We start from the raw sequence: 26,403 nt of genomic DNA on the forward strand, positions 1-26,403 counted from the left end.
ATAGGAACAGGAGCAGACAGCAAGATGTGTAATTCCCTAATTCCCTGTATTACTTGTTTCTGCAGAGGTCATGTTCTTTTAGATTCTTGTGTATTACCACAGTATTATGTTGTTTTCTGGTACTCAATTTTTTTTTTTTTTTAATTTTTATTTTTATTTTATTTTATTTTATTTAATAAATAAATAAATCTAGACAGACATAACAGACATTAGCCTCTCCAGGGCACATCAAGTGTACATCAGCAAAACTGCATGAGAATTGTTACATTTTTTAAATTTCAAGAGGTGGAAGTTCACAACGGTGCTCAGGCTGATATGGCGTAATATTGCAAACTCAGTGTCCGTAGACAAGGAGATAGGCCTTCCAAAACTCTGTTATGGCCTACAAGTTGGTGTGTTTATTTGCTTTCGGTTTTTTTGTTTGTTTTCTATTGAGTATTCAGGAATACTTGTGTAGTTTTCAAGGAGGAGGAATATCAGAGTAACAAGGCTTCTGAGATAACCTAACACAAAAAAAAAGGGTGCCTGACCACCCTTCAGAAAGGGTGGTCAGACACTGGAACGGACTGCCCAGGGAGGTGGTGGAGTCACCGACACTGGGGGTGTTCAAGGAAAGGCTGGATGTTGTGTTGAGGGACATGGTTTAGTAGGAGCTATTGGGAATAGGTGAACGGTTGGACTGGGTGATCTTTTAGGTCTTTTCCAACCTTGGTGATTCTATGAAAATCTGCTGCATAAAAATGAGTCACAGGTGTTGTGTTGAGAGTTACGATAATAGTTGGCCCTTCTGAAACTTGAAGTCATAGTTTGGTTCCAGAAACCTAAATGTGTTCCAGGTGATCAAGGAGGTTTCTCAACCTCTTTATGAGACACTTAGGCCATTGAAGAATATTTTTGCATCAGTCTGGTCTTAGAGCTGCATCTGTGCTTGATTTCTCTACCTTCTACACTCAGGGAAAAAGATAGACAAAAATACATCACTTCTGGGAAACCACAAAAGTGCAAAAGAATTATTATGTAAGCTCAGTTTCATTATATTCCACAAATAAAGGAAAATTACTCAGCATGGGAGCAAAAGCTGTTAAGAAATAATTTTTAAGCCACATCAAGACATCTGTGTTACTCTTTCTCTATAAACTGACAGATACTTTAACATACAAAAGAGAAATTGATGAATTCCCATAACTTGTCCTACTACAGGCAGAGGTCAACCCATCCTTTCATATATTTTTTTTACATGTTTAACTTTGTTTTCTTGACACAGCTCTTTTCAGCATTGATAAACACACCTGGGAAATCACATATAATGCTGTATCTCTCTGGAGCATGCAAAATTGCTGGAGCATTAACTAAAAAAACGTTCTTCATTACTAAATCTTACAGATTTATTAAGTTGCTTTGTTTTTGAAATGATTGTAGTAGCTGAAAAGACCTATTAGATATAGCTGTGAGCTAACCAGCACATATAAGAACAGGTTGTGATATGGTCAGAGTTTTGGCAAAGACTGGCAATCTATTGAGAAGTCTCTTGATAGTCTCCTGGAGCTAGAGCTGATTTCTTTGCTTCAGAATCCTAGCTGGATTCTTTTTTGTACAAGCTTTTCTTGGTCTAATTAACTACAGCTATGCTGTCCTAGAGCAGGTTCCTCTCAATTGCAGTGAAAGACTCAGATTTTTGGATGGTGAATTAGATAACAAGAATGGCCTTTATAATGACTGTGCTCCCTTACACCAGAGAATGATGAAGGGAAAAAGCACTTAACTGCTGCTGGTGAATGATTCTTGCTCAGATTTGCTATCCATCTCTTTAGATGTTTATGAATACCCTGAGGTCATATAAATTATTCAAAAACAATGCATAACTATGACTGATTCATTGAAAGTCCAAGCCTTTTACTCATATCTAGATTCATGGATTCTTCCTTGTACATTTTCAACTCCATATCTCTGTTTCATGCTGAGTGTACTTCTGTGGTTCTGGGGAAGACTGCTGGTTCATGAACTAGAGTCACGAAATTTCAAGGCCAAGGTAACTGTCTGTACGCAATGCTTTATTATGTGAGGGATCAAAGCAAAAACAAGCCCACCATCCCACATTTAAGTGTAGAAGATTTGGGGTTTTTTGGGGGTATTTGTGGACTGAAACTAATTATGTGATAGAAAATCATGGTGCTTTAGTGACATGGAAGTTCTCTGTTAGGAACTTCCTGCAGTGAAGGACATTATTTTGATTGTTGGCTTCTCAAAAGGCATCTCTAAAGTCAAAATCTGTTTTGAAAAGAATTGAAGGCATAAACAGAAGTGTCTAAAAGTAGCTAACTCTGCAGCTCTTTGCAAGCCAAGAGATGCTTGATGTATATGCATTATTTTATTTTATTTTTTTCAAGTGAACACTGCTAACCATCTTAGAGTGAACTGTGCTTTTGAACATTGTCTTACTGTGTAATAACCACTGAAGTGAAAAGTGAAATGTTCCTGTAATTGAGTCAGAGAATTAAGCTCTACTAAATATCACACCAGCTTTCATACTATTAGATTTGTGTGATGTGAGTACTTTACAAGAGAAAACAATAGAACGCCTGTCCATATATACAGCTGTAGCAACCATCTTGTGTAAGGAGTGCTGTCATTCTTTGCCTTTGGGCAGTTACCACCAGACTGAGACTAATGCAGATTTAAAAAGCTTTTATTTATTATTCTATTTTTTTTTTTTTTTTTTGCATGTAATAGAATTGAAAAGTTTCTGGAAAAGCATATTGTTTGACAAAACACTGAAGATTTACGAAACCATGATTCAATAACAAGGGAAAAAAGGTAATGGGCAGGAGAAGCATTTTATCTTTGTATTTTTCTCACTGGCAACCTAGATGGGATTTGGAGGGGAGAGAAGGGAAGAAAAGGAAGAAAAAAAAGGGTTATTTTGTAAACCAATATCATTCTAGTAATATTTCAACTCTTCATATGCTATATAACAATAGATTTTAGGCCACCCACTGAAAAAGCATGATGGTGAAATGGAAGCTAGGTACGTTTTTTTTGTTTGATTGTTTTGTTTTGTTCTGTTTTTTTTTAATTTGAAGCAGTTAAATAGGTGAAAGGATGGGGAGAAAGAGATAGATACTGTTACCTACCATGTCTTAAACACCAATTCCTAACGTCGCTCTGCTCTGGACTATTAGGTTGGCACCCTAAAAAAAAGGAGGACCAACAGTTGTGAAAGAGAAACAAAGGCAGCATCATTGGTAGCATTTTGAGTGGAAACTTCTATGAACTTCAACCCAAGTCTGAGCTTTGGCTCAGAGGATAATTCTCATGATATTTTCTAGCCTCAGAAGCCGTGCACTCTTGTATGATGGATATTTTTCAATCTTGTGAAGGTAGAAAATACTCTTTTAGAGTGAATTACAAAGTAGTTTCTTTCAAGATCTAATATATTTGCCTATGCAATACTTTGGTTATAGGTGAAAAATAGTTGGTTCAATAAGTAGTTAAAGATACCAGTAGTACAGATCTGTTAATGCTTCCAGTGACAAAGATCGCTCTCTGGAAACTGACATTTATACTTCCTGCAAATGCTTTGAGCTTACTCAACAATATGGCTACAGATAGGCTTCTCCTGTAGTTACTACAGGGAAGAGTAAACAATGAACGAACAGCTGTGTTTGTGGTTCATGTAGCAGAAAAAAATGGAGTGATTGTTCATAGAACATAATCAGCTGGATTCCCCCTACCACTATGTCTGTTTTTTCTAGATATCTCTGATAACTGACCTAGATGCATTCTTCACTGGCAATCATTAGCGTTCTATCAGTGTCTGTTGCACAAAAGGCAGTTTACGCATGCTACAGATATGGTTTAAACTCTACACAAACATAATTTTCAACTGTGGCTTGTAGGTAACATGCTCTTTCAAAGAAGTCTCTCAACAACCTTACCTAATCCAGAAGTTTTCTCTGCTTTAAGAGGAGGATTGGACTAAATTACCTCCAAACAACATTTCCAAATGAAATTATTCAAGGACTATAACCTGTGACCATTATCTGTTCTGTTAAGATGTATTCTAAGTTCTGCAGGCAAATTTATTGTGAGAGCATACAGACAACCAAACACTGTAGGCTGCAGAGTCCCGTACTAGATGGTTTCCTAATGAGTTTTCAGTTCCCTGTATACTTTTTTAATTTTTATTTTTTGAAAGGACATAGGAAGTACCTCTTCTCCAAAGCATGTATTGATGTCTGACTGCTTGCAGCACTTGTCAACCATGGCAGTGAAACCATCAGCAATTGTCTTTATTTGTTCTTCTGTCATCTGGGGCTTGCGTTTAATGAGGTTGACAAGCAATCTGAAAACAAAACCACAATATACAGTTAATGCTACCTGTTGACATTTTTTTTTTTTTTTAACTGGAGTTTTAAAAAATGTCATTCCATGCAGATATATCTCATTTAAGGGGCTTTTTGCCATGTCTAGGGTAGCTTGTGCCTGTTTTTTGTCTCCAAACTCTCAGTCTAACACCACCATCTGCTGCTTTTTCTTTTTCCTTTTTTTTTTTTTTTAAATACAGATGGGAAAGAACTTACTGGAACGATCTGTATGCTGCCTTAACTAAGTACATCCTAAGACTTGCACTGGTAATGGGCTTACACAAAACTGGTCATCTAAGACCCTAATTTCATTTGAAGAAAATACCTTATTTTGCCTCTTCTCATCTACATAATGTTGTGCACTGACACGGTCAGTACAAACACACAGTTTCATCTGGTTTTCTTTACCACCAGTGAATTCCCAGTTAGGCAAAAAGAGAGTGTTTTTGCAGCATACTTGTGCCCCTGCTAACATGTTACACCTTCAAATATCTTCTACAAGGTATTTCCTTTAGCTTACTTCATCTGGCCTAATTCTTGTTCTTCAGCAGGAGCGCTGCACAGTTTTTCATCAAAGCTGAACATATCGGGATTAAATGGTGGAGGAACATATTTGGTATCTACTCCCATGGCAGTGAAACATGGTCTCCTGTTAGAATAGGACTCGCTGCAGCAGTGTGAAACGTTGTCATTTATCGGTGTGGTCTCCTGTTTCCTGCACATATCATTAATCACCATGCTCAGCTGAAAACGAAAGAAGTGCAAACATGTTAAGCATTCAATAATAACAGAAGAAATGTGTGATGTTTGTTTGTGTCAAAACAGGATGCCTAGAAGTGGAAGATCTCCAAACTAAACTCCCGCTCAGAAATGGCATGGTCTTAAAGTCTGAAATGAAATGCGTGTTTCTTGAGTCAGGGATTTCTTAATCTGTAATCTGGCCGTTTGGTTACAACTGTTAAGCACAGTTTTCTTTTAAGAGACTCTTCAGCTTTTCCAAACATGAGTTCATAGCTTTTTCATAAAAGCTATGAAAATTAAGTGTCAGCTTACTACCTCACCAGAATTCAATGGTTTTGAGAACAGAAGAAATCTCAAAGAGAAATAAGGAAAATAAACAAGTGTACTCACATAACCCTCAGAACAAGCCATGCGTCTGTCTTCAGAAAGCTGGCAGCACTTAGTACCGATATCTGTCATTTTCTTTCCAATTTTAAGCAAGGCTTCAGTGGGTGCTTGAGGCATTTTCTTAGTGTAGCGGATCAGGATGCTGAAAAAGCACAACAAAATGACTATTCATTCACATCTGAAGAATGTTCTACTGAACTAGACCTGAAAAGTCTGAATACATACTCCCAATGCAGCCAGAATAATAATTGTTTACATGGAAGAAGTACTCATCAGAAAGTACTTACGACTTGAAGAAGTCTCGCTCGCCATGGGCACTGAGAAGATCACAGTTCTTCTTCACAACATCCTGCGTTTCTTTGATATGTTGGTCCAGTTGTTCTTTCTGTAAACAAGTATACGTTTGTCAGTAACAGTAGAGAACATCCTGGTAACAATTGTACAGATAGAGTTTTCGGTCTCTTCTAAAGCTTGCTAGCTCTAAAATACCTGTTACGCAAAGTCAAAGTCCATTTGTTGTGAGTTCCTCTGGAGTAAGGGGCCTTGATTCACATAGGAGAATTCAGTTCTAACAGAAATGTAATTAAAATGGCAGGAAGATTTTTGAAATTTAATTATCCATTGGATCTGCTTCTTAGAGAATATTTGTCTCATCTCCTCTGTTAGGGATTTGTCGTCTATATTCTTAAAATCAAGTGACTATTTCTAAAATACAGGGCAATCAGCTGTGAGAGGGAACATCTTCTTTCTGTAGCTGGGCCAAAGCTCCCAGTGAATCAAATTCTGCTGTGATTTGCAGATGATTAAATTCAAGGTCAGGAGACCAAAACTTAGGATTTTCTATGTGAGCTGACCATGCAAGTTTCTATCATAATCAGTGACTAGCTACTCAGTATAAACAGGAGAACAGATTAATTTGGCTAACTAGCTATTAATTAACTTATTTAGGACAAGCAGTACCACTTTTGAGAGTCAGAGGCATCAGGAAATTGAGTGAAACTAGTCTGAAGTTTTGAGGGTGACCAGTGGAGTTCTGAGATCACTTTATAATGTTGTCATGGGATCTGGACTACTTTGTGTCCCATCAGAATACTAACTTCTCCTGGGGATTAGTCTCTCAAAATGCTTTCTGTCTGCTCTTTTATTAAATTGCTTCATTATAGGTATCATGCAAGCATTTTAATTACATGCAGACAAAACACTGCACTTACAGCATTTGCGTAGCACTCAGCAGGGTTATCAGATTTGCAGCACTTTTCCAGGAGTGATTCAAATCCTTTGGCAACTCTCAGAATCAGCTGTGTGGAGAACTCAGGGTGTCTTCGTGCGTATTCATAAACAAATCTGAAAGACACATGAGCTGACAGCATTAGAGCTCCTGAATATCATGCTGCTTTCCACAAGTACAACATAGTAATCAACAATGACAGTCCCTCAGATGAGATCATGTAAGGTGAACACTTCCTTTTCATATAATGTTTTGGACCACTCTGTTGACTGCCAACAGGACAAATGTAAGAGGAATAGAATAGCTTTCCTAGGACAGAATGCTTCTTAAGCAGATAATGCATGTGGACCTGAACAGAAACTCTGAATAAAGGAAAAGCAATGATCAGTTCAGCCTTGATAAGTAGTGCAATGCTGAAGAGGAACAGTCACAAAGCATGAATGAGAAACTAGGATTGAAGTTACATCTGTCCCACTGGATTTCCATATGGTAATCGTAACCTCTTTTCTCCATGCACACTTGGAACATCCAAGAGGACAGGTTTTTGTTGTGTTGTTTTGTTTTTTTTTCCCTCATGGTGCAAAAGGTCCAGAAATGAGAACAAATAATTTAGAAGAATGTTCAGGTACAAGCATGCGTAAAGTTGGGACTACTTACTCTGACATGAATGCATCATGGCCTGCTTCAAAACTTTTACACAATTCCTTATCTTGTATGTATTTTTCAGCTAATGAGGGAAGATCTGCAGGTTTCTCATCAAATTCTGCATCCATAATACACTGGCTTCGTTCCATAATAGACTTCTCACAGCAGCCTTTGATTTTACTTGAGAAAACATCTTGTTTAGAGCACATATTGTTCATGACCTCTGCCTGTAAAATTAAAACATAGCCTCAGGCAAGCTATGAAGTAATAATTTAAAGACATATTAATTCAACTCCTCTCTCTTTCAGACTCCTCTCTTTTCATTCAGGTTACTTATTTACTGCGCAGTTTCCTAAACAAATGCTGTCTCCATAGGAGACGAAATAATTGGAGGGACTGGCATTTTCCTGTGTATGTAGAACGTGTTGTTCTCAGGTGCGAGGAAGAATAAGGTTCCCTCTCTGATCTTAGAACCTTTGAGAAGACAATCTCTGGAAAGGCAGTGAAAGCCACTGAGACTGTCACAAGGGTGACTGACTGATCTCTTCAATCCTGTCACATGGGCAGCTCTGACAGAAGACAAAACATTAAAAGCTCTAGGATTTCATGGAGCCAGCCCAGGACACAAACTGGTTGTAGGTTTAAGAAATATGTCTAATTTCCAGCTGGGCTGGCAGTATTTAGGTAACGCCACTACTGCAGTTTTGCAAATTCTCCTGATTGAGCTGTCCTGCAGAATTTGTTGCAATACAGGAAAGCTGGATTAATGGCAGTATACACATCAGAGCTGCGAAGAATTTCTGGCCTTTTTGCCTCTGATTTCTTTTGCTCTGTTTACAATGGAATTGGAGTAAATGCCATCAAACAAGTCCCATAGTAAATGTTTTTATTTTAACCAAATACCTGTGCTACCGTGTCTGCAACCAGTCCTTGTCCTCATGATCATAAAGAGCTAGACTTAGAAGAGGTATAGAATCTGTTTCCATTAATAGCCATCCAGCTGTATTCTAGTGGCTGAGGAACCTTTTGGCAGTGTTGAATACAAGCTGCTTGGACTCCGAATAGCTGCTGAAATTTTCTTCCTATTGTTTTTCATGTATTTAAGTACTTTCTGAAGAATATTGAGCTTACCGTGTCATCCATGCACTCCACCATGTCCCCTGCACAGCACTCTTTTTCGATCTCCTTAGACTCACGTACAAGTTTAGAAACTTCTGAGAATGGAGCCTTGGGGTATTTTTGGCTTAGGCGAGCAAGTTTTCTAGATAGAAAAGATGAATACACTTGACTCAAAGCTCCACATTGAACAGGAAGTTGCAAGTCTTAAATATAATACTGTAGATCAGCAGTGCTCTCACCTAGATTTAATTGTCCAGAAAACAAGGCTTTGTAATTTGTACTTCTGATCTGATCTGTCTATGTAAGAATCGATCTCTACTGTTTCCTATCTATTTTGAATGGCTGTAAAACATCTCTATATTACTAAGCAGAGACTTAGAATCAATTGAACTTTTAAATAAAAGTTGGCTACATCTAGTCAGGTTGTCCTAGAAAATTTTATCACACAATTGCAGAAGTTGGACGGGACCTCAAGAAGTGATTGAGTCCAACCTCCCTGCTAAAGCAGGTACTCTATAATAGGTCGAACAGGTAGGCGTCCGGCTGGCTCTTGAATATCTCCTCATAAGGAGATTTCACAACCTCTCAGCAACCTGTTCCTGTGCTCTGTCGCCTTCAGAGGTTCTTCTCCATGTTATTCATGTGGAACTTCCTATGTTCAAGTTTTAGGCTCTTACTCCTTGTTCTGTTATTACACACCACTGAGAAGAGCCTGGCCTCATCAGTTTGCTTCCCACCTCCCTTTAGATAATTACAAACATTTTACATATCAGATTTTAGTATGTTGTCCACTGAGTTAAAGAAGTTCTCTGTAGTAAAGCAGGTGATTCATTTTTTAACTGCAAAAGTCTTTCTTAATCTTAAAAATGTGCTGTAGCCAAGAACTGTGATTCTGCCAAATTTGACTGCTCTCAGCTTAGTTTCTTATGTGCCTATTGCTAAAAGCTACAGACATCAGAACGGTTGTAAACTTGGCAAAAAATGTAGGTTAAACACACTGGAATCTCTGGTTCTCAGTGATACTTTCTCACATAACTCCACGTCTTTTGTATTGATTCTAGGAACGATTTCATTTCTTTGTAATTTGTGTGGCTGACCTTTTTTTTACTACTGCTCACCATCCACTTGGAATACACAGGTTCTACTCTGCATCAACTCTTTATGCAGAAACCTTATTTGAACTAGATTTTACATCTAAAAGTTGAAAAAGAAATCACTGGAGGTGTAGACTGGAAAGACTGACTTTCTAACCTCAACAGTTCTCAGCCAAAGTAAGCAAGAAAGTACCATGACTACAATTTTCAAAGTAAGTATATAGAAGCAAAATATATATGCTGGTATTTTCCTTGTGAGTCATTGCAGACTTATGTCAACAAGCCCTCTTTTTGTAAAACACTGATTGGAACTTACTGTGCTTGGAAAACTCTATCTCCGAACTTCTTGAAGATTCCACAAGAATATTGGTGCTTTATGCTTATTTTCTTGGCTTTTTCTCTCATGACATTTTCCTGTAGTAACAGGAGGCACAGTGTCACATTAGGCTGACATTTAATGGAATGAGAAAAAGGCAAATCTAAAAATTCCATTTCAGAAACACAAAAGATTCTTATCCAGTTAGCTCTTATAGAAAGCCAAGCAAACTGGGGATTCTTCAGGCAACTCTAACTATGCAGTCCAGCATCTATCTTCACAGACGTATTTACTACAATTCACATAATCATAGAATCATAGAATGGTTTAAGTGGGAAGGGACCTTTAAGGTCACCTCGTTCTACCCCGCACCCCGCTATAGATCATGTGGAAGTCACTGGGGGGGAGTTTTGAGACAGACAAAGGGAAAATTTGACTCATGCTAAATATGAAATCTCGTCTACAGTTCTCTAAAAAGCAAAGCTATATGGAAGTAATCTGATCATAATCCTAGGGTTAACGTATGATTAATCCTTCTCTACAAGTACTTCATACAAAAATTTGCATAAGCAGGAACATTCAACCCGTTTCTCACTCTTTCTCTTTCAATTGCTTGTGCAAGGAATAAGGGAGGAATCTCTCATACAACTTTCTGTTGAGAGTAGAAATTGCATGTTGAGAGAGATCTGTTCTTCTCTAGATCCTCTTTGGTTAGCACACCTTCTGTCTACACTTCACCTTTACGTAGCAGCTACTTTGCTTTCACACACAGTGAAAAATATGACCTACCTTGGCATCCAGGCAAGCACCAACATCACTCTCTTGGCAACAGCTTTGAAGTGCATGTTCGTAATCAGCAACCAAACTAAGGATTGTAGGGGCAAACATGTAGGGGTTTCTTCTTGCAACAGAATAGATGATACTATAAGAAAAAGGAAAACATAAGTTACGTAATTCAGTGGCAACAGTAAATGGATTTGAATCTTTTATGGCTTTTATAACTTTTGTTTCTAGTTTAGAAATTTAATGTACTTTTCTATTGTACTCTTCTAGTATGTATAATGCCTACTAATGGTATATGCTGAGCTAAATCTCAGCATTTCCAAAGCAGGACTCCTTAACAGTGATGGAATTATGAAGTCCTTGTATCTTCAGCCACTTTGTTTGATGTATGTATGCTTGTTTTAAATGCATTGTCAAATATTTGAGAATTTTAATTTTGAGCATGAAAAATTAATATGTGGCCGTTTTCCCAGGATTTCATTGTTAATCTTTATTCTCTTTACTCTTATTTTTCTTCATACCCTTTCCAGTTAGAATAGAGGTAGTGGGAAACTGGAGCAAGTAAATTGTTACATTAATATTGGAAAAACTGAAGGTTTTTTTAAATTTATTTTTTGCAAAATATCCTCAAGGATTTATAAAATGTGATCCCTTAAAGCACATTTTGAATGGAAAAATCTGCTCAGCATAGACTGAAAAAAGTGTGATCAGAACTTTAGATATTTAATAATTGAGCAGCTGTTTTGTGCATGTAAATATTCAACTGCATGTTTACAACTTTTTCATGCCCACACGCTCACTAGACCTTGGGGATCCTTTAGCTAAATACTTAAACAATGCAACAGCAGCATTTTTCTTACTGTCCCAGAAATGGCCCTCTGTGGTCCTGGTATTCCTTGCATATCACATCAGAAGCTGGTCTTTGGTATGGCTGAATGAAGTCTGGTTGGGTAACTTTAAATGACAGGAAGCACTCATTTCTTTCAGGATCAGCTTTGCTACAGCAGTCGGCCATTTCACCATATGAGTCACGGAGCTTTTCCATTTGGCAGATTTCATCAAGGATAATGGAAGGCTATAAGGGAGATGGTGAGAGTCAGAATTATTGCTAGAAAGACATTATGTAAAAAGTGTAAGGAACTGTCTATCTACCTGTAAGAGAAAGCCCAGATAAAAAAGTAAGTTTTTACCAGACAATATTTAAACCATAAACCAGAATAATCCATTGTTTTCAATACAATTTCACAAAATCTTGTTTTATGTAGTCCAGTATAAAAACAGTTAGAATGGTTTACTGAAAATATATTTATATTAGTTATAATTAAATAGTGCATGCAAGACAGTGGTCTATTTTTTCTTGTAATCTGACTAATGAATTCAGATTAATCGAAGCAGGGTTTGATGTTCTACTTGACAATCACCTTGGGAAGCCTTTAGGGAGAATTACTATAGTCATAATGTTTGATTTGAACATAGGAGTTGAGAAGGGCACTAGCACCTAACTTTCTTCAGGGCCTGGCTGAACCTGCTAGGTATCTAAGGATCTTATGTACCTGGAGACATCTTTTGATACCCGATCTTAGCAATTTTTTTCAAAAAATTTTACTAGAGTATGTTGAATTATCACAGATATCTTTCCAAGTAACCTCATGTTGAAACCCCTATGCTTTGTTTGCTGTAATTCTTAGCATCACATGTTTTCCAGTCAGCAAACAAATAACATGTATTTGTGGACAATGCAAAACTTCATGTACTGAAATCTGCTTTTTGGGCTCCAAAGTATTGCTCCATTAATTATTGTGGCACTTCTGAAGGACAGAACTTCATAACAAGTTCTTTGCTTCAGCACAAAAATCTGATTGGCATTGGCTGATGACAACAGGAACACCCAAAAGGATAAAGTATATGTACCAGGGTGAGGATGACTTTGATAGCTGCATAGAATGAGGTGAAACACAGTACCAAAGGATTCACTGCCTACCAGTGACTTTGAGCATTCAGGAGCATCTTCATTGGCCACACATTTTTGTGCCAGATCAACAACATCCTTCACAAGCTTTGACAGTCCATCATAAGAACACCTCTGGAGATACTGGGCAAATGTGATCAGGGCACTGAAACAGAAAGCATATTTTGCAATATGGAGATAAGAAATATAAATAACAAAATTATTTCTTCAAACAATTTCTTCAAACACTTAAACAGAGCAGCAAGAAGATCATAGTAATGGATCTTGTACTCTCGGTCTTCTCATTTCCTTTCTGTAAAATATTTTTGACCTTTACTCCCCAGTAATGAATGTTTTGAATGATAGATTGGTATAATCAAGGAAAAGACTGTGATTTTAATTTTCTGCCAATTTCATGCCAGTGTACTTATACTGCTCTTTTTGCCATTGTTACAAGTGACGATCTGCAGGCTGTCTTCTTTTAAAAATGGTTCTGTTCCTGCAAGAACTGGTTTGCCACTCATAACTTTTTGCCAGAACTTACCTATTTTGCCATTCCCAAAATCTGTTTCAGAAGAAAACTATTGAATTGTTCAGAATACCTGCCAGAAGTTTTGGGTTTGAGGTGTTTATTTGTCTGGTTTTGTTTTTTTGGTAATATAATAGTCCAGAGCATTTTCTCTCCATCCAAAGGTTACCAAAACTGTCTTATTCACATCTATTTTCTTTATACATGAGGAACGCAAGTTTCCTAATAAGGTTTGCATGGGATGGTGTTCCCAGAGAACAAGAAAGTCATCATGACTTTTGCGGCTCATAAAACATCTGTAGGCTTTGTATGAGAAGACATTCAGTGTGCTTTAGTTTCCCTTTTTTATCCATGTCCAATATTAATAGAGATGGAAAACAATCAGAAAATGTAAGCTGATCATTCACTTACACTGCCTTAAATGTCTCTTCCTTCAAATCATTGTAGCGATGGGCAATTTCACTCTTGTGCTCTAGGGAAAAACAAAACAAAACCAATAAGCAGTGATGCTTACTGTCACAAGCAAGACCCCATTTTTAAAGAATAATTCTGTCCACTTCAGGCCAGGTTTTCACAAGTGTGCAGCATGAACACAGCTCTTGCGTTTCAGGGAGTAAGATCATTATTTGTCTGTTTGGAACAGACCAAACTAATGCTGAGCAGTAGTGAACTTCCCATCTTTGGGTACAGTGTCCCATGTATCAAGGAATATCAATCTAAAGGTTTCTTCAGGCCATCTCAAATTCTTCGCTGTCTCAGATGACCATTTATCTGCAGATACCCGCAGACTTTCGAGAGTAGTGTAAGTGTATAATTTTGGGGGTTTTAATACAATATTCACCTCTGTAATTATATTCATAAATCAAATATTCAAAATGGCTGCTGCAACTGAAGGATCAGCAAATATGCTTTGCATAACCAACAACATGAACGTGTCCACTCTACAAATAAAGGAATGCGGCATCAGCTGGATTAGAGTAAGCATTAATAGATTTTTCTTTCTTCAAACAGGGCAGATTCATACTCGTTTCACCTAAGGCATACCATCTGTGCTCATCCAAAAAGGAAAACAGGTGAGACCTTTCATTGGGTCCTGATGGTAATAAATATATCTTGTGGTTATACCTTGCTCACAGTAAGAAGGCTTTCCAAAAACAAACTGAGGCAGATGGCCACAGTAATGACTGAGCTACTAAAACAGGACAGTCATTTGTTCTAGAAATGCCATTCAGAAGCACTTAAAAAAACATGAGGAAGAATTCCTTTACCTGAACTAAAGGAAAATGTTTTCAAAAATGAAGAATTGTCAGTAGACCTGATTTGATAATAAGGATTTCAGTGCTAAAAAGTGTAATGTGCATCAGTTGCTGTTCACTGGTATTTTTAACCAGTTCCTGAAAACTCAGTTTTGTTAAATTTGTGTATTTTCATGTTTCAAACTAAAATTAAAAATACTAGTGAAAAATTTTCTAGGTCTGCCTACAGAAATTCTTGTTTGGCTAAGCCATAAAATTTAATAGCATGGGGAAAAACAGCACAGTAGGTTTTTAGCTAGGCTTCCTTTCAGCCGAGACAGAGATCTAGATTTTTAAATTTTTGACCTATTTGCGTGAAAACCATTAACTGACACTGGTGAGGAGCTCAGTTACATACGGTCATTCAAAAAGATCTGCACATCTACTTACTCGGTGCTGGAAAATAACAGGATGTGAATGTTCAACATCTGATCATATAATTCACTTTGCAGCACAAAGAGACACATCACAAAACTTACTCTATTATGTAATAGTCCAGAGTGTTCTACCTACCCCTCAAGATTTTTTCATACAGTTTATTTTCAAGCCAGTCTTTTCATCAAATTGCATCAAAGTCATTAAGTCAGTATAACAAAGAAAATAAGGGCAATTAATTAGTGTTTTCTTACCTGCGTCACGAGCAACTCTTTGCAGATTCCTGGATGTTGCTGAACTGAAGAGGAAAATGAATGAAATTAATGTTACCCACTTCATGGCTGCAGATTATGATGCAGGCTAAATTATTCAAAATGCTAGGATGATTGAAGGGAAATCATTTTCTTATATACCTTTTACTGACTGCTTCTGTAAAATATTAACTGTAGAGCTGGCAACTGTAGATTTCCATTTGGCCTGAAGATTACAAAACTTGGAGTGTCCTTGCCAAAAATGAATTTGATATTATTTGTTTATTATGTTTTCCTCTGGACCTTTTTGTCCTGAAAAGGTCCTCAAAAGGACCTTCCAGCATCCAAACAGATAAAGTTTTGCGTAAATTTCCTTATCAAATTACAAACAAGGAGTTCAAGGCATCGCACTAAAATGTCATCGTCTAACCCTATAGCTGCGCTTCTTTTTTTGCTACTATTTGTTCAAAAGCACAGCAGGTTTGTGTTGTACAGTAATAATTCACCCAGTTAGGGCTGAGTTTGCATACTCACTCAAATCAGAGAATTTTAGTTTTAAATCCCCTTACAAAGGTGAGATAGCAGCTTACTTAGGATAGTCTACATGCTGTCAATCCTTCAGGGACAGAGATAAATGTTTAAGAAGGGTATATACTGTGCTCCTCACCTTGGAATGGTACAAGGAACACAAGTGAATCTAGTCTTTAATTTTATATAAAAAATTATATATTGGTAAAATATAATGATCAACACGAAGGTACAGATAAACAGCATCTCCAATTTTAATTGACCTCTGAATTCTTAGAGAAGGTAAGAGTGTGAAAGCAACGTATCTGAATCTCACAATACATGTAGGACCAGGGTGGAACAATTTCATTCAGACAACAGAGCAGTATCAAGTAAACTGAAAAAGGCGCTTTTATATTATGTAAGACCTCATCTCATCCCAAGTTTCTCAACATAGGCTTAAGGAACATCCAAAAGGAAGGCTGCTCGACACCAAAAAAGATGATTTGAGCACTTGATTTGATAGCTTTCATTCTGGTTTCCTGAGGGTAGTGCTATTCATCAGGACACGAAAAAACTGCCAAATAGATATGTAAACATTTGCACGTTGCTGATACTTAATATTTTTTGTAATGAAGTCTCATTTACACTGACATAATTCCAAGAGTATTCTCTTTGTTATGTTCTGGTCTCCTTTTTATGAGGTTTATATTGATTAATCAGTAATTTAGAAGATCAGACACAGGTAGAACTGTGAAGTTTTCCCTAAGTCCCTGGGCATGGTATAAAATGTAAAATACTTTTGCAGAATATTTAATGAAAGGCTTTGAAGAAATATGAAGTGTAAGACTGGATCCTTACGCAGTGCAAAGTGATACATTTCTGCAGGAGAAAATAATATAAACAGCCCATTTCAATACTTTTTTGTTTTTTTAACAGGGAGCTGGGGAAGAGCATAGAACAGAGCTGAACTATATATAATTTACAGTGAATAGTTTGAGCAGGCAGAAACCAATAGCTGCCTGCTAACATTTCAGTCAGTCTCTAAGTTTCTTTGTTAGACCATCTTTAATACAGAATGTAGAGAAGTATTTTTAGCTGTTGTTGGCAATTATTTAAGAGCTGAATAAATTTCCTCTGGAGGGTCAACTCCGTGATCTTCCCAGGCACAGTGAGGCTCACCGGCCACTGGTTCCTGGAATCTTCCTTTCACCCTATCTTAAAAGTGAGAGTGATGCTTCCCCTTTTCCAATCAGTGGGGACTTATCCTGACAGCCATGATTTTTTCAAATATGATGGAAACTGGCCTGGTTCCTTCAGGACCCTGGGATGCATGTTGTCCAGCCCACAGATTTTTACACGTATGGCCTCATGAGGCTGTTTTGAACCTGCTCTCCTCTTGCAGTGGGAGGGATTTTGCTTTCCTGACCTCTGCCCAGAGGTTCAGGGACACAAGAGGCGTGGGAAGCCCAACTGCTAGTGAAGACTGAGGTGAAAAACTCCCTGATTACTGCAGCCTTCTCCATGTCTGTTGAAGCCAGTTCTCCCTTCTCTTTTATGAGAGGAGGTACACTCTCCTTTGCCTGTCCCTTCTGTTCAGTGTACTGATAGAATTCCTTCTTGTTATTTTTCGCATCCCTCATCAAGTTTAGTTTCATCTGTGCCTTGGCTTTCCTGATCCCTTCTCTGCATGTCCATCCGTATTTTCTTCCCAGGCTACCCAACCACACTTCCACTGCTCATACTTTTCCTTTTTTTCCCTCAGTCTGACTTGCTCAGCCATGGTGGTATCCTGCATCCTCTGCTTGATTTATTCTGCTGGGGGATGGAGACCACTTGTGCTCTCAAAAGGGTGTTCCAGAAAAGTTACCAGCTCTGTTCTATTCCTATGCCCCTAAGAACAGCTTCCCAGGAGATCTCCTCCAACAACTCCTTTAGCAGATATAAGTTCACTCTCCTGAAGTTCAGGGTAAACTGTGTTCTTCTATTTCATTCATTTTAATTACAGTTAGACAGAAATTTCACTGAGATAATATCATGCTATATGCTGAAGTCCCTTATTTCTGTCTCTATCAAATGCAGCAAAGATATGATCTACAACAGTAGTTGTCCTGTCTATACATATGCTAAAAATGCTCTGGGTAGGTAGTATTCCCTTCTATGAACTTAAAATTTAAACACTTAGTAACTTCACATCAAATACAGTGTTGAAATGAATAGGCTTATTTAGTTTCTGGCAATGACAACTTGTTGTCCTTCCTTCTTTCCAAATTTTCTTTCCATCATCTCCTCTCATTTTTCTGATTTTACTGCTCCTGTCCCATACAACTTCAATGCTAATTGCACTAGTTCAGTAAAATGCTTTTCAAAATATACGTGAATATGAATATATGCTTCCAGTGCAGACAATGTTTGGGCAGGTAGATTAAGACAGAGAAGAGACTGCAGAGCCTTAAAACTGTGTTAATGCAAGAATGTTGCAGAAGCGGAAACAAAACCCTACAAGATGTTTTAGCAATTATAAATCTTAATCTTCAGGATTCCCCATATGGGGACTACTGGAAGTTGAGGGGAAGAGGGAATTGCAGAACTTGAGCGGCTTCTCTCTAAGAGACTGCAAAGTGAATGGATTTCCAGACTGGCTATTCCAGGAGCTCTCCTGCTGCTGCCCTCTGCTCTAGCTTGCAAAGTGTCAGTGAAAAGAAGGGTGTTGCTTTTAATAAGTTTCTCCCATTGGTGGTTAGGTTTCAATGCACATGCTTATTCTCAGTGTGTAGTCAGAGGGGTCATCATCTGCCTCGCAACTCGCTGCTTCTGCTAGCTAGTAACCTGCTGCCTCTGGGCAAGGTCTTGTACTTCCTACTCAAGTCTTTCACTCTATTTTTTTTTCTTCACAGTGCTGTATTATTCCAGCTGGGAGTTGTGTGAATTTTCAGTTTTCTGGAAGTTTTGCAAAAGCAAAAAAAATTATTTTGTTTCTGATCTTGAATTTTTAAATTGAATGATGTGCCTAGGCATAAAATATTTTCAAGTAATTTTAGTAAGAAAAATGTCAATACAATGCATTTTACTGTTAAAAAGACTGGTCTGTTTTCCATGAATAACCACATAAAAATTGGATGCCTCTACTTTTCTCTTTTCCAACTCTGCAACTAGGAATTAAAGTTGATCTTGAAGAGGATAGTAGTGGAAAACCAGGTTAGCAGAAAAGCAGCCCAGGCTTGTCAGCATGTCAGAAATTGAGATTATTCTCAGGTGGTTATAGAAAAAATCCCAGCCTCCTGGAGGATAATGGGAATTCTGTCAGTCCAGACCTTTTGTAACTGTGGGAACTGTGGTGCTTTACTCTATTAAAATCCAAGGAAAGAGTCGGTAATGGATTTTACTGACCATATTTTCTTGTAAAAGAACAAGACCTTACTAAAATGTGCATCTTCTCTGTTAACCTGTAACCCTTCAGACTGGCTGAAAACTACTAGTGAAAACTAATAGTGAGAGGTTGAATGATGAATAAATAAGGTTAACCATACTTATCCAAGAGCTCAAGTAAAATGAATGGAAGGAGCAATCCACCAAGTATTTTCTGAACCAAAAAAGCCAGTGTAGAAATAGAAAATAACTGCTACATTACAAACACGAGCCTGATCAACCTGAGACTTGAACCTGTCTTTCCTTTCAAATCCTAAGAGAATGTTCAGTGAGATATAAACAAATAATTAGGTGTATTGTTAATAATCCTAAAGTTTAAATGTAAAATGCATCCAGACTGGAACACTGCTTAGGTCATAGCAATGAAAAAATGTGGTAGTGAAAACTCATCCTCTTGAAATGTTCAAAGGCTGTATCAAAGCAGTCTGAAGAAAATGACAGCTAAAGACTGGAGACTAAAGTTTTTTCTGTTACAATGAAATTTAACACACAAAGAATCACAGAATCACAGAACGGCTCGAGGATCATGAATCTCCAACCCCCCTGCCACAGGCAGGGCCACCAGCCTCCCCATTTAATACTAGACCAGGCTGCCCAAGGCCCCATCCAGCCTGGCCTTGAACACCTCCAGGGACGGGGCATCCACAACCTCTCTGGGCAGCCTGTTCCAGCACCTCACCACTCTCTGTAAAGAACTGCCCCCTGACATCCAACCTAAGTCTTCCCTCCCTCAACTTCAAACCGTTTCCCCTTGTCCTGCAGTTATCAACCCTTTCAAAGAGTTGATTCCCCTCCTGTTTGTAGGCTCCCTTTAGGTACTGAAAGGCTGCAATGAGGTCACCCCACAGCCTTCTTTTCTCCAGGCTGAACAAGCCCAGCTCCCTCAGCCTGTCTTCACAGGGGAGGTGCTCCAGTCCCCTGATCGTCTTCGTGGCTCCCCTCTGGACCCTCTCCAACAGCTCCCTGTCTTTCTTATATTGGGGGCTCCAGACCTGGACGCAGTACTCCAGATGGGGCCTCACAAGAGCAGAGCAGATGGGGACAATCACCTCCCTGTCCCTGCTGGCCACCCCTCTTTTGATGGAGCCCAGGATACCATTTGCTTTCCAAGCTGCAAGGGCACACTGCTGGCTCATGTTAAGTTTTTCATCTATCAAGACCACAGGTCCTTCTCTGCAGGGCTGCTCTCAAGGACCGCTCCTTCCAGTCTGTATGGATGCCTGGGATTCCTCCAGCCCAAGTGCAAAACTTTGCACTTTGCCAGACAAAGGTCTGTTGCATCTTGAGAGCTACCTGGAATTTTCCCCTGCAGCATTGTGCAGTGTTAGCAAGAACAGTACTGTCCCCCTGGAGTTAATATGTAAGTTTGTAATACAGGGTCCATGTTTATTTCTAGATATCTTCTGTTGTCTGTCCTGTGCTTCATGCCAACATTTCATATTACTGCTGAAAAAGAGATTTGAACACCCATGCTGATGTTTGTTTAGCAGTATTAAGTATTATACAGAGCTTTTTGTTGCTCAATTCTTCCAGTATTGCTCCAAGTAAACTTCCAACAAAGCTGTCCTAGTATTACAGAAAGGAACATAGAAATTGCATTTTAAGATGGATGCATTTGCACATACATTAAGAGAACATGCACATTTTTATGTAAACTACAGCTAGCAACAGGTATTACTATGTGGGGGACTATGTGTTAGTGGTGTTCAGTTTAGGAGACATAAGGACAATTATTTGAAATTTAATTGATGTGGAACAGAGGACACACATCTTTACACTACATGGTATCATAGAAATATTTAAAGTGAACAGCTAGATACAAAGTAGGTAACTTCATTAGGTGGGGAAACGGTTCAGCGATACCTACTTAAGCAACTCATGTCTGCATGTGGACAGGCTTCATTTTGTGCTATCAGCTATTTTATGCTGAATACAACATGATCAGTAGGGATGAAGAGATGCCATGAACATCAGTAGTTCTTTTGGACATTCTGAACCATGAAGCTTAATATAAAACCTTCATTGGGACTAATATTACTAGTAAAAACTACATATATCTAGACCATAATGTGCTAAAATTACGTTTTTTGAGTAACAAACTTGATATATCATTGTAAGAACAACTGCTGGAGCACTTCTAGGACATAAGTCCTTAGCAAAGTGATTTTTCAAACCTCCTAATTCCCTCAGCTTTATTTATTTTTTCATTTGTTGGTTTTAATTTGTTGTTCAAGACCAGAAGTTTTTTGTGTGAATGAACATTGAGCTATAAGCCAAATCTCAAGATGTCCGTGTGCCAAAACTACATGTACTGTCAATAACCACAGCTGTTTCGGACTAGGTGTTCTTCCTTGCTTTTGTCTTTTAACCTCCATAGTAATAATACAAAGGCGAGCAGCCAACTCGCGTTTATTTTTCTTCTTTCTCAAAATGAAGAATAGCTTTTTGCCAAAGTGTATAGTATCACTTCAACCTATCAGCATGTTGTGGTGTGGTTATTTCAGAGGAAGAGGATCTGTGGATGTTGGTTGACAGCCGGCTGAACATGAGCCAGCAATGTGCCCAGGTGGCCAAGAAGGCCAAAAGCATCGTGCTTGTGTCAAAAATAGTGTAGTCAGCAGGAGCAGGGAGGTGATCATCCCTCAGCACTGGGCCCTGGTGAGGCTGCACCTCGAGTACTGCATTCAGTTTTGTGCCCCTCACTACAAGAAAAACATTGAGGCCCTGGAGCGTGTCCAGAGAAGGAGCTGTGAAGGATCTGGAGAATAAGTCTTACGAGGAGCGGCTGAGGGAGCTGGGGTTGTTCAGTCTGGAGAAGAGGAGGCTCGGGGAGACCCTATGACTCTTTACAGCTCTCAGGAAGGAGGTTGTTGCAAGGTGGAGGTCAGCCTCTTTTTCCAGGTAACAGTGATGGGATGAGAAGGAATGGCCTCAAATTGCACCAGGGGAAATTCATGTTGGATGTTAGGAAAAATTTCTTCTCAGAATGGTGATGCATTGGAATGGGCTGCTCAAGGAGTGCTAGTGTCACCGTGCCTGGAAGTGTCAAGAAACTTGGAGATGTGGCACTGAGGGACAATGCGTCAGCAGGTATAGAGGGGATGGGTCGACAATTGGACTGGATGATCATGGAAGTCTTCTTCACTTTTAATGATTTATGATAATACTGAAAAAGGTGTTGCTGTCTCCTTCTACCATTGCTGTGCTGATGGACATATAGCTTAGCAAGTTGTGTTTTTTTTTCCATTGGGCAGTAACTCATTTTTAAAATAACTTTAATTATCAGTAAATTTCTCAATAAGTGTCTGTAGTCTGGGACATGGGATCAGCTACCAGTCTTTTCCTGCTCTGGTGCATTATGTTTGCTATTCTTATCACTGATGTTTGGCTCCCATGTAAAACAAGTCAAACAGCTGAAACAGATATATGCCTTTTATTTGAACAGAGATGGACTCATAGATACAAAGTGAGCAAGAATACCTGTCCAGCGAGCAAACATAAACACTGAATGGATTTGATTACTGTAGCGGAATAGGCAGAGACCTGCTAACAGTATTCCACATAGGGAATATATGTCCTATATTTTGGGCACATCTTTGTTTTCACATTAGGCCATTCATTCTGGGTGATCAGTCACTCACTTTCAGCTTTCCAGAGTTATCTCTCATTAAAATAAGCGTGCTTGAATCAACAAGAATTACTATCCATAGACTAACTACACCTTCATAAGTCAAACACCTAATTCCAGTAAGTTTAGTTTGCTATTGTGACTTATTAATGGCTTATATTTGTAGTCCTCTGCTGAAACAGATTCAAGAGCACAAATCTGCCAGCACAAATCAACCCCAGAACAGTTCTTACAAAACTGAACTTCATGCCAAAATTCAGGACACGGAAAAGAGTAGCCAGAATATTCAATATTCAGTGCTTTCTTCAAAGTGGCAAGAGACAAGATAAGATACAGACCTCGTTATTCCCACCTATATTCTCTAACATCAAGCACATCTCTAAAGCAGAGACGTATCAGTTATGCTGAAAAGCATACCAACATTTTTTTTCATGTGTGTTTGAAAATATTTTGTGTGAGCACTGTTAGAGATGGTGTATGTTTTTCATATTACAATCTTATGCTTAAATTGAATAACGTGATGGCATAATGTGACACTATATCATCCAAAGTCCATCTCAAGACAGGGATATTAATGCCTCCTCGTTCCCCTAAGTTAGCCCTTACTTTTTGTTTAGATGGTTTCCCAATTGCCTGTAAACAACACATTTACATTTTTCCAACTGCAAAGTTGGAAAAATGTTCTTTCACACCATGCTAGCCCTAAAAGTCTTGAGAAGCCTTGTAAGCAGATTTGGGAGAAGTCAGTGCAAGCCTGTTTTCTGTCTTGTTGATCAGGTCTGAGTAGGCTCTAATCGTTCCAACATATATTTTCAAGAATGTATCTTCTCAATAATACATTTTTAGTAGTATATTGCTTTAATAATAGTAATCACTATTACTTTATAGTAATAGTGATCATTCAGTGATCAGAGCAGGTTCTTATTCTTTCAAGCTTTAAATGATGCTTTCCCATAGAAAGAAAAACACATTTTTCTCAGCTTTCTCTTTATGATGTAGAACTACTGCATGAGAAATCAGTTCTGTGCAATTCTTAATATCTCAGTTTTAGCACTGTTATTTCATGCACATCATGAAATGATGTGTGTGAGGTGCTTCAAAAAACCATTTTCTGATATTTATAGTAGTTTTTGAAAAGCTTCTTTCCTGATTATACAGGTGGAGCTTATTATGGATAATTGCAAGATACTTTGGTTGTGTGTTCATTGCTCTATGGGTGTTAGTAAGATGAATGTGCAAGCTCCTGGTTGCCTTACATCTACAAGCAGTGGCCCAATCCCCACCTCTGTGACATGTCTCACAGTTGTTTACTCATTCATATTGCTGAATATCATGGAATTTCAGAATGGGGAAGTTAGTTCCTTCCTCTTTGCTTATTTTTTAGATGACCTGTGTCTCTTCTATGGCTCTGTTCTCAACTTCTGCAAGAAGCTGTGTGATTTATTTTTTTAACTGAGGTTTTATTTAATGTCTTTTAGATGGGATATCTTCTTTATTGGTTTTACTTGCTGGGAGAAAGCTGCATGCAAGTTAGCAAGTATATCAAATGTGGTGCAGCAGTCAGTCAGAAGTCACCATTTTCTTCCATCTTGCATTGTTCTATTGAACAGAAGAAGAGACTGACTTCATAAATTGCTGTATTTCTTGCTGTGCTGTTTTTATGTCCAAAATAGTCTCCGTTTTAACATTAATCTCTGAAGTGTTTGAGTCCTGTTAGTGAATCTCATTGACTACCCTGCTTTTAAACCGCTCTACATTTGATCCCTAGATCATTCTACCATCCCTATCAATTTGTCTCATGAAATTCAGAGATAAGTGATATAGCTGTTTTCCTTATCAAGTGACAGATGCCAGTATCAGCCTTAGCATCAAATATGGGGATAGTTATGTTTTGCCTTTTGAGGTAAGACGTTATTGACGGTTGGCATTTTTAATTGGTTTCTTTATAATGCATTAAATTGCCTGAATTTACCCAAATGAGTCAGCAGTATGCCCTAGCAGACATGAGGGCAAACTAGATTTTGGGATGCTTTGACAGTAAAAAAAAAAGTGATTCTCCTATTATATGTTGCCTCACCTTGAGTATTGTGTGAAGTTCTGGGCTCTACAATATCAAAAGGATGGTAAGATACTTCAGTGCATCCAGAAGAGGGCAGCAACAATGGTAGAAGGATAGGATATGAGGGAACGGCCTCAAGTTGTGCCAGGGGAGATTCGGATTAGATACGAAAAGAATTTCTTCTCAGAAAGAATGGTGAGGCATTGGGACAGGTTGCCCAGTTCGGTTGCGTAGTCACCATCCGTGTGAGTCTTTAAAGAGAGGGTAGATATAGTATTTAGAGACATGGCTTAGTGGGTAATGTTGGTGGTAGGTGGATGGCTGGACTGGGTGATCTTAGAGATCTTTTCCAACCTTAATGATTTTATGACTCTATAGAAGGGCTGGATGGTGTATCCTACAGCAAGAAGCTGAAGATATGTTGGTTAACTAGTCTGCACAAGAGAAGGCTCACAGGTGACGTTATTCTCTACAACTCCCTAATAAGAGGAGGTAGCGACAGAGGTCCTGCTCTCTTTGCCCTGGTATCCACTGACAGGATGCACAAGAACAGCACAGAACTATGCCAGGAGAAGGTCACACTGCACTTTAAGAAAAAATTCTGTACTGTGAGAGTGGCCAAACACTGGAACAGGCTTCCTAGAAAGGTGACTGATGTTCCATGTCTGTCAATGTTCAAGAAGCATTTCAATAACCCCCTTAATATACTGCTTTAATTAAGCAGTTATGATGTTGGACTTGATCTTTGTAAGGTTCTTTCCAAATTAACTGTTCTAATTTATAAATATGTAGCCTTCAGTGTTTTCTGAGAGCCATCAGTTAGCAAGTTCTGTGAATTTTAACAATCAAGTCTTTCTTCCCTGTCCTCCTGGTTTTTTGGTTTTTTTTTTTGTTTTGTTTTGTTTTGTTTTTTTGGTTTTTTTTGGTGAATATTTGTAGGTAGTCTACGGAATAGATGAGGTATGGGCTTGATCAATTTATCCATTTCTACATACAAGGTCCCTCAAAAATACTACAGTGATATATTTATATGAGAAAAGTGCATATCTATTTACAAAATAAATACAGGAAAAAAATTATTCTCAGCACAGTGGTTTATGGTACTGAAAAACTGAAAAACTTTTTGCTTCAGGATTTTTTATAAATTTCTTAGATGCACTATCTGTACTTGTTGCAGTGGCATGATTGTTGTTTGTTTCATGATATAACCCTCAGTGGCAATCTTTTTTTCTTCCTCTTACATAATTCACCGGAGGCCTTTGGAATCCAGCACATTCACTTCTGCCCCAGAAACTACGTGGCACTCAGTGTTCAATTTCTATGCTGCTGCCTGAGCTCTTCAGCCTCTGTCATTCCAAATTTCATGACCCATGTATTTTTGCTCTTTTGTATCCCACTGATACACCAGCAGAACCTCATCTTCTCGTTATCTGCTTGCATTCTTTAAGATGCCATTTGAAAACAGTCGGCAGAGCTGATGTATGTGGAAGTGCCAATAGCATACAGAGCATTGATTTTTTTTTTCCCAACTATATTTTCATTTATGTACTTAATTTCCTAATGATTTTAATATATTTTTAGTATGTTTTCATTTTTTATAAACTGTGAATCTGTTCCACTTATGCTTACCTTTAGTTGGGAGCTACTTCACGTATGATCTTCACTTCACTTCACTTCACTTCACTTCACTTCACTTCACTTCACT

General features: G+C 38.3%; 1 protein-coding gene and 1 long non-coding RNA gene across 2 annotated transcripts; one reads left to right on the forward strand and one right to left on the reverse strand.

Annotated features, from left to right (window-relative positions):
- Nucleotides 1-2,668: 2,668 nt before the first annotated feature.
- ALB (albumin) lies at nucleotides 2,669-15,214 on the reverse strand. The gene is made up of 15 exons (XM_042811641.1): nucleotides 15,079-15,214; nucleotides 13,566-13,626; nucleotides 12,659-12,791; nucleotides 11,538-11,752; nucleotides 10,684-10,816; nucleotides 9,895-9,992; nucleotides 8,497-8,626; nucleotides 7,378-7,592; nucleotides 6,704-6,836; nucleotides 5,780-5,877; nucleotides 5,496-5,634; nucleotides 4,885-5,108; nucleotides 4,210-4,342; nucleotides 3,132-3,188; nucleotides 2,669-2,863 (listed from the first exon to the last, which is right to left on the reverse strand). The coding sequence occupies exons 1-14, from the start codon at nucleotides 15,161-15,163 to the stop codon at nucleotides 3,138-3,140; spliced, it is 1,848 nt and encodes a 615-aa protein (XP_042667575.1). The 5' UTR covers nucleotides 15,164-15,214; the 3' UTR covers nucleotides 2,669-2,863; nucleotides 3,132-3,137.
- Nucleotides 15,215-21,767: 6,553 nt separating this feature from the next.
- LOC122156777 lies at nucleotides 21,768-25,777 on the forward strand. Its single transcript, XR_006167642.1, has 2 exons — nucleotides 21,768-22,101; nucleotides 24,118-25,777. It is a non-coding gene; the product is annotated as an uncharacterized LOC122156777 (long non-coding RNA).
- The last annotated feature ends 626 nt before the right edge of the window (nucleotides 25,778-26,403 follow it).

Source organism: Centrocercus urophasianus, unplaced genomic scaffold (assembly GCF_019232065.1).
Source record: "Centrocercus urophasianus isolate 14NV4802_14NV808 unplaced genomic scaffold, USGS_Curo_1.0 seq_13, whole genome shotgun sequence".
Classification (NCBI taxonomy): Eukaryota; Metazoa; Chordata; class Aves; order Galliformes; family Phasianidae; genus Centrocercus; species Centrocercus urophasianus.

Excerpts from the sequence above, each read along its gene's own strand:
- ALB (XM_042811641.1), bottom strand. The coding sequence starts at position 15,163 with ATGAAGTGGGTAACATTAATTTCATTCATTTTCCTCTTCAGTTCAGCA. Across the intron at positions 11,753-12,658 it reads CTGAATGCTCAAAGTCACTG|CCTTCCATTATCCTTGATGA; the intron begins GTAGGCAGTGAA and ends TCTCCCTTATAG. Across the intron at positions 7,593-8,496 it reads TGGAGTGCATGGATGACACG|GCAGAGGTCATGAACAATAT; the intron begins GTAAGCTCAATA and ends TTAATTTTACAG.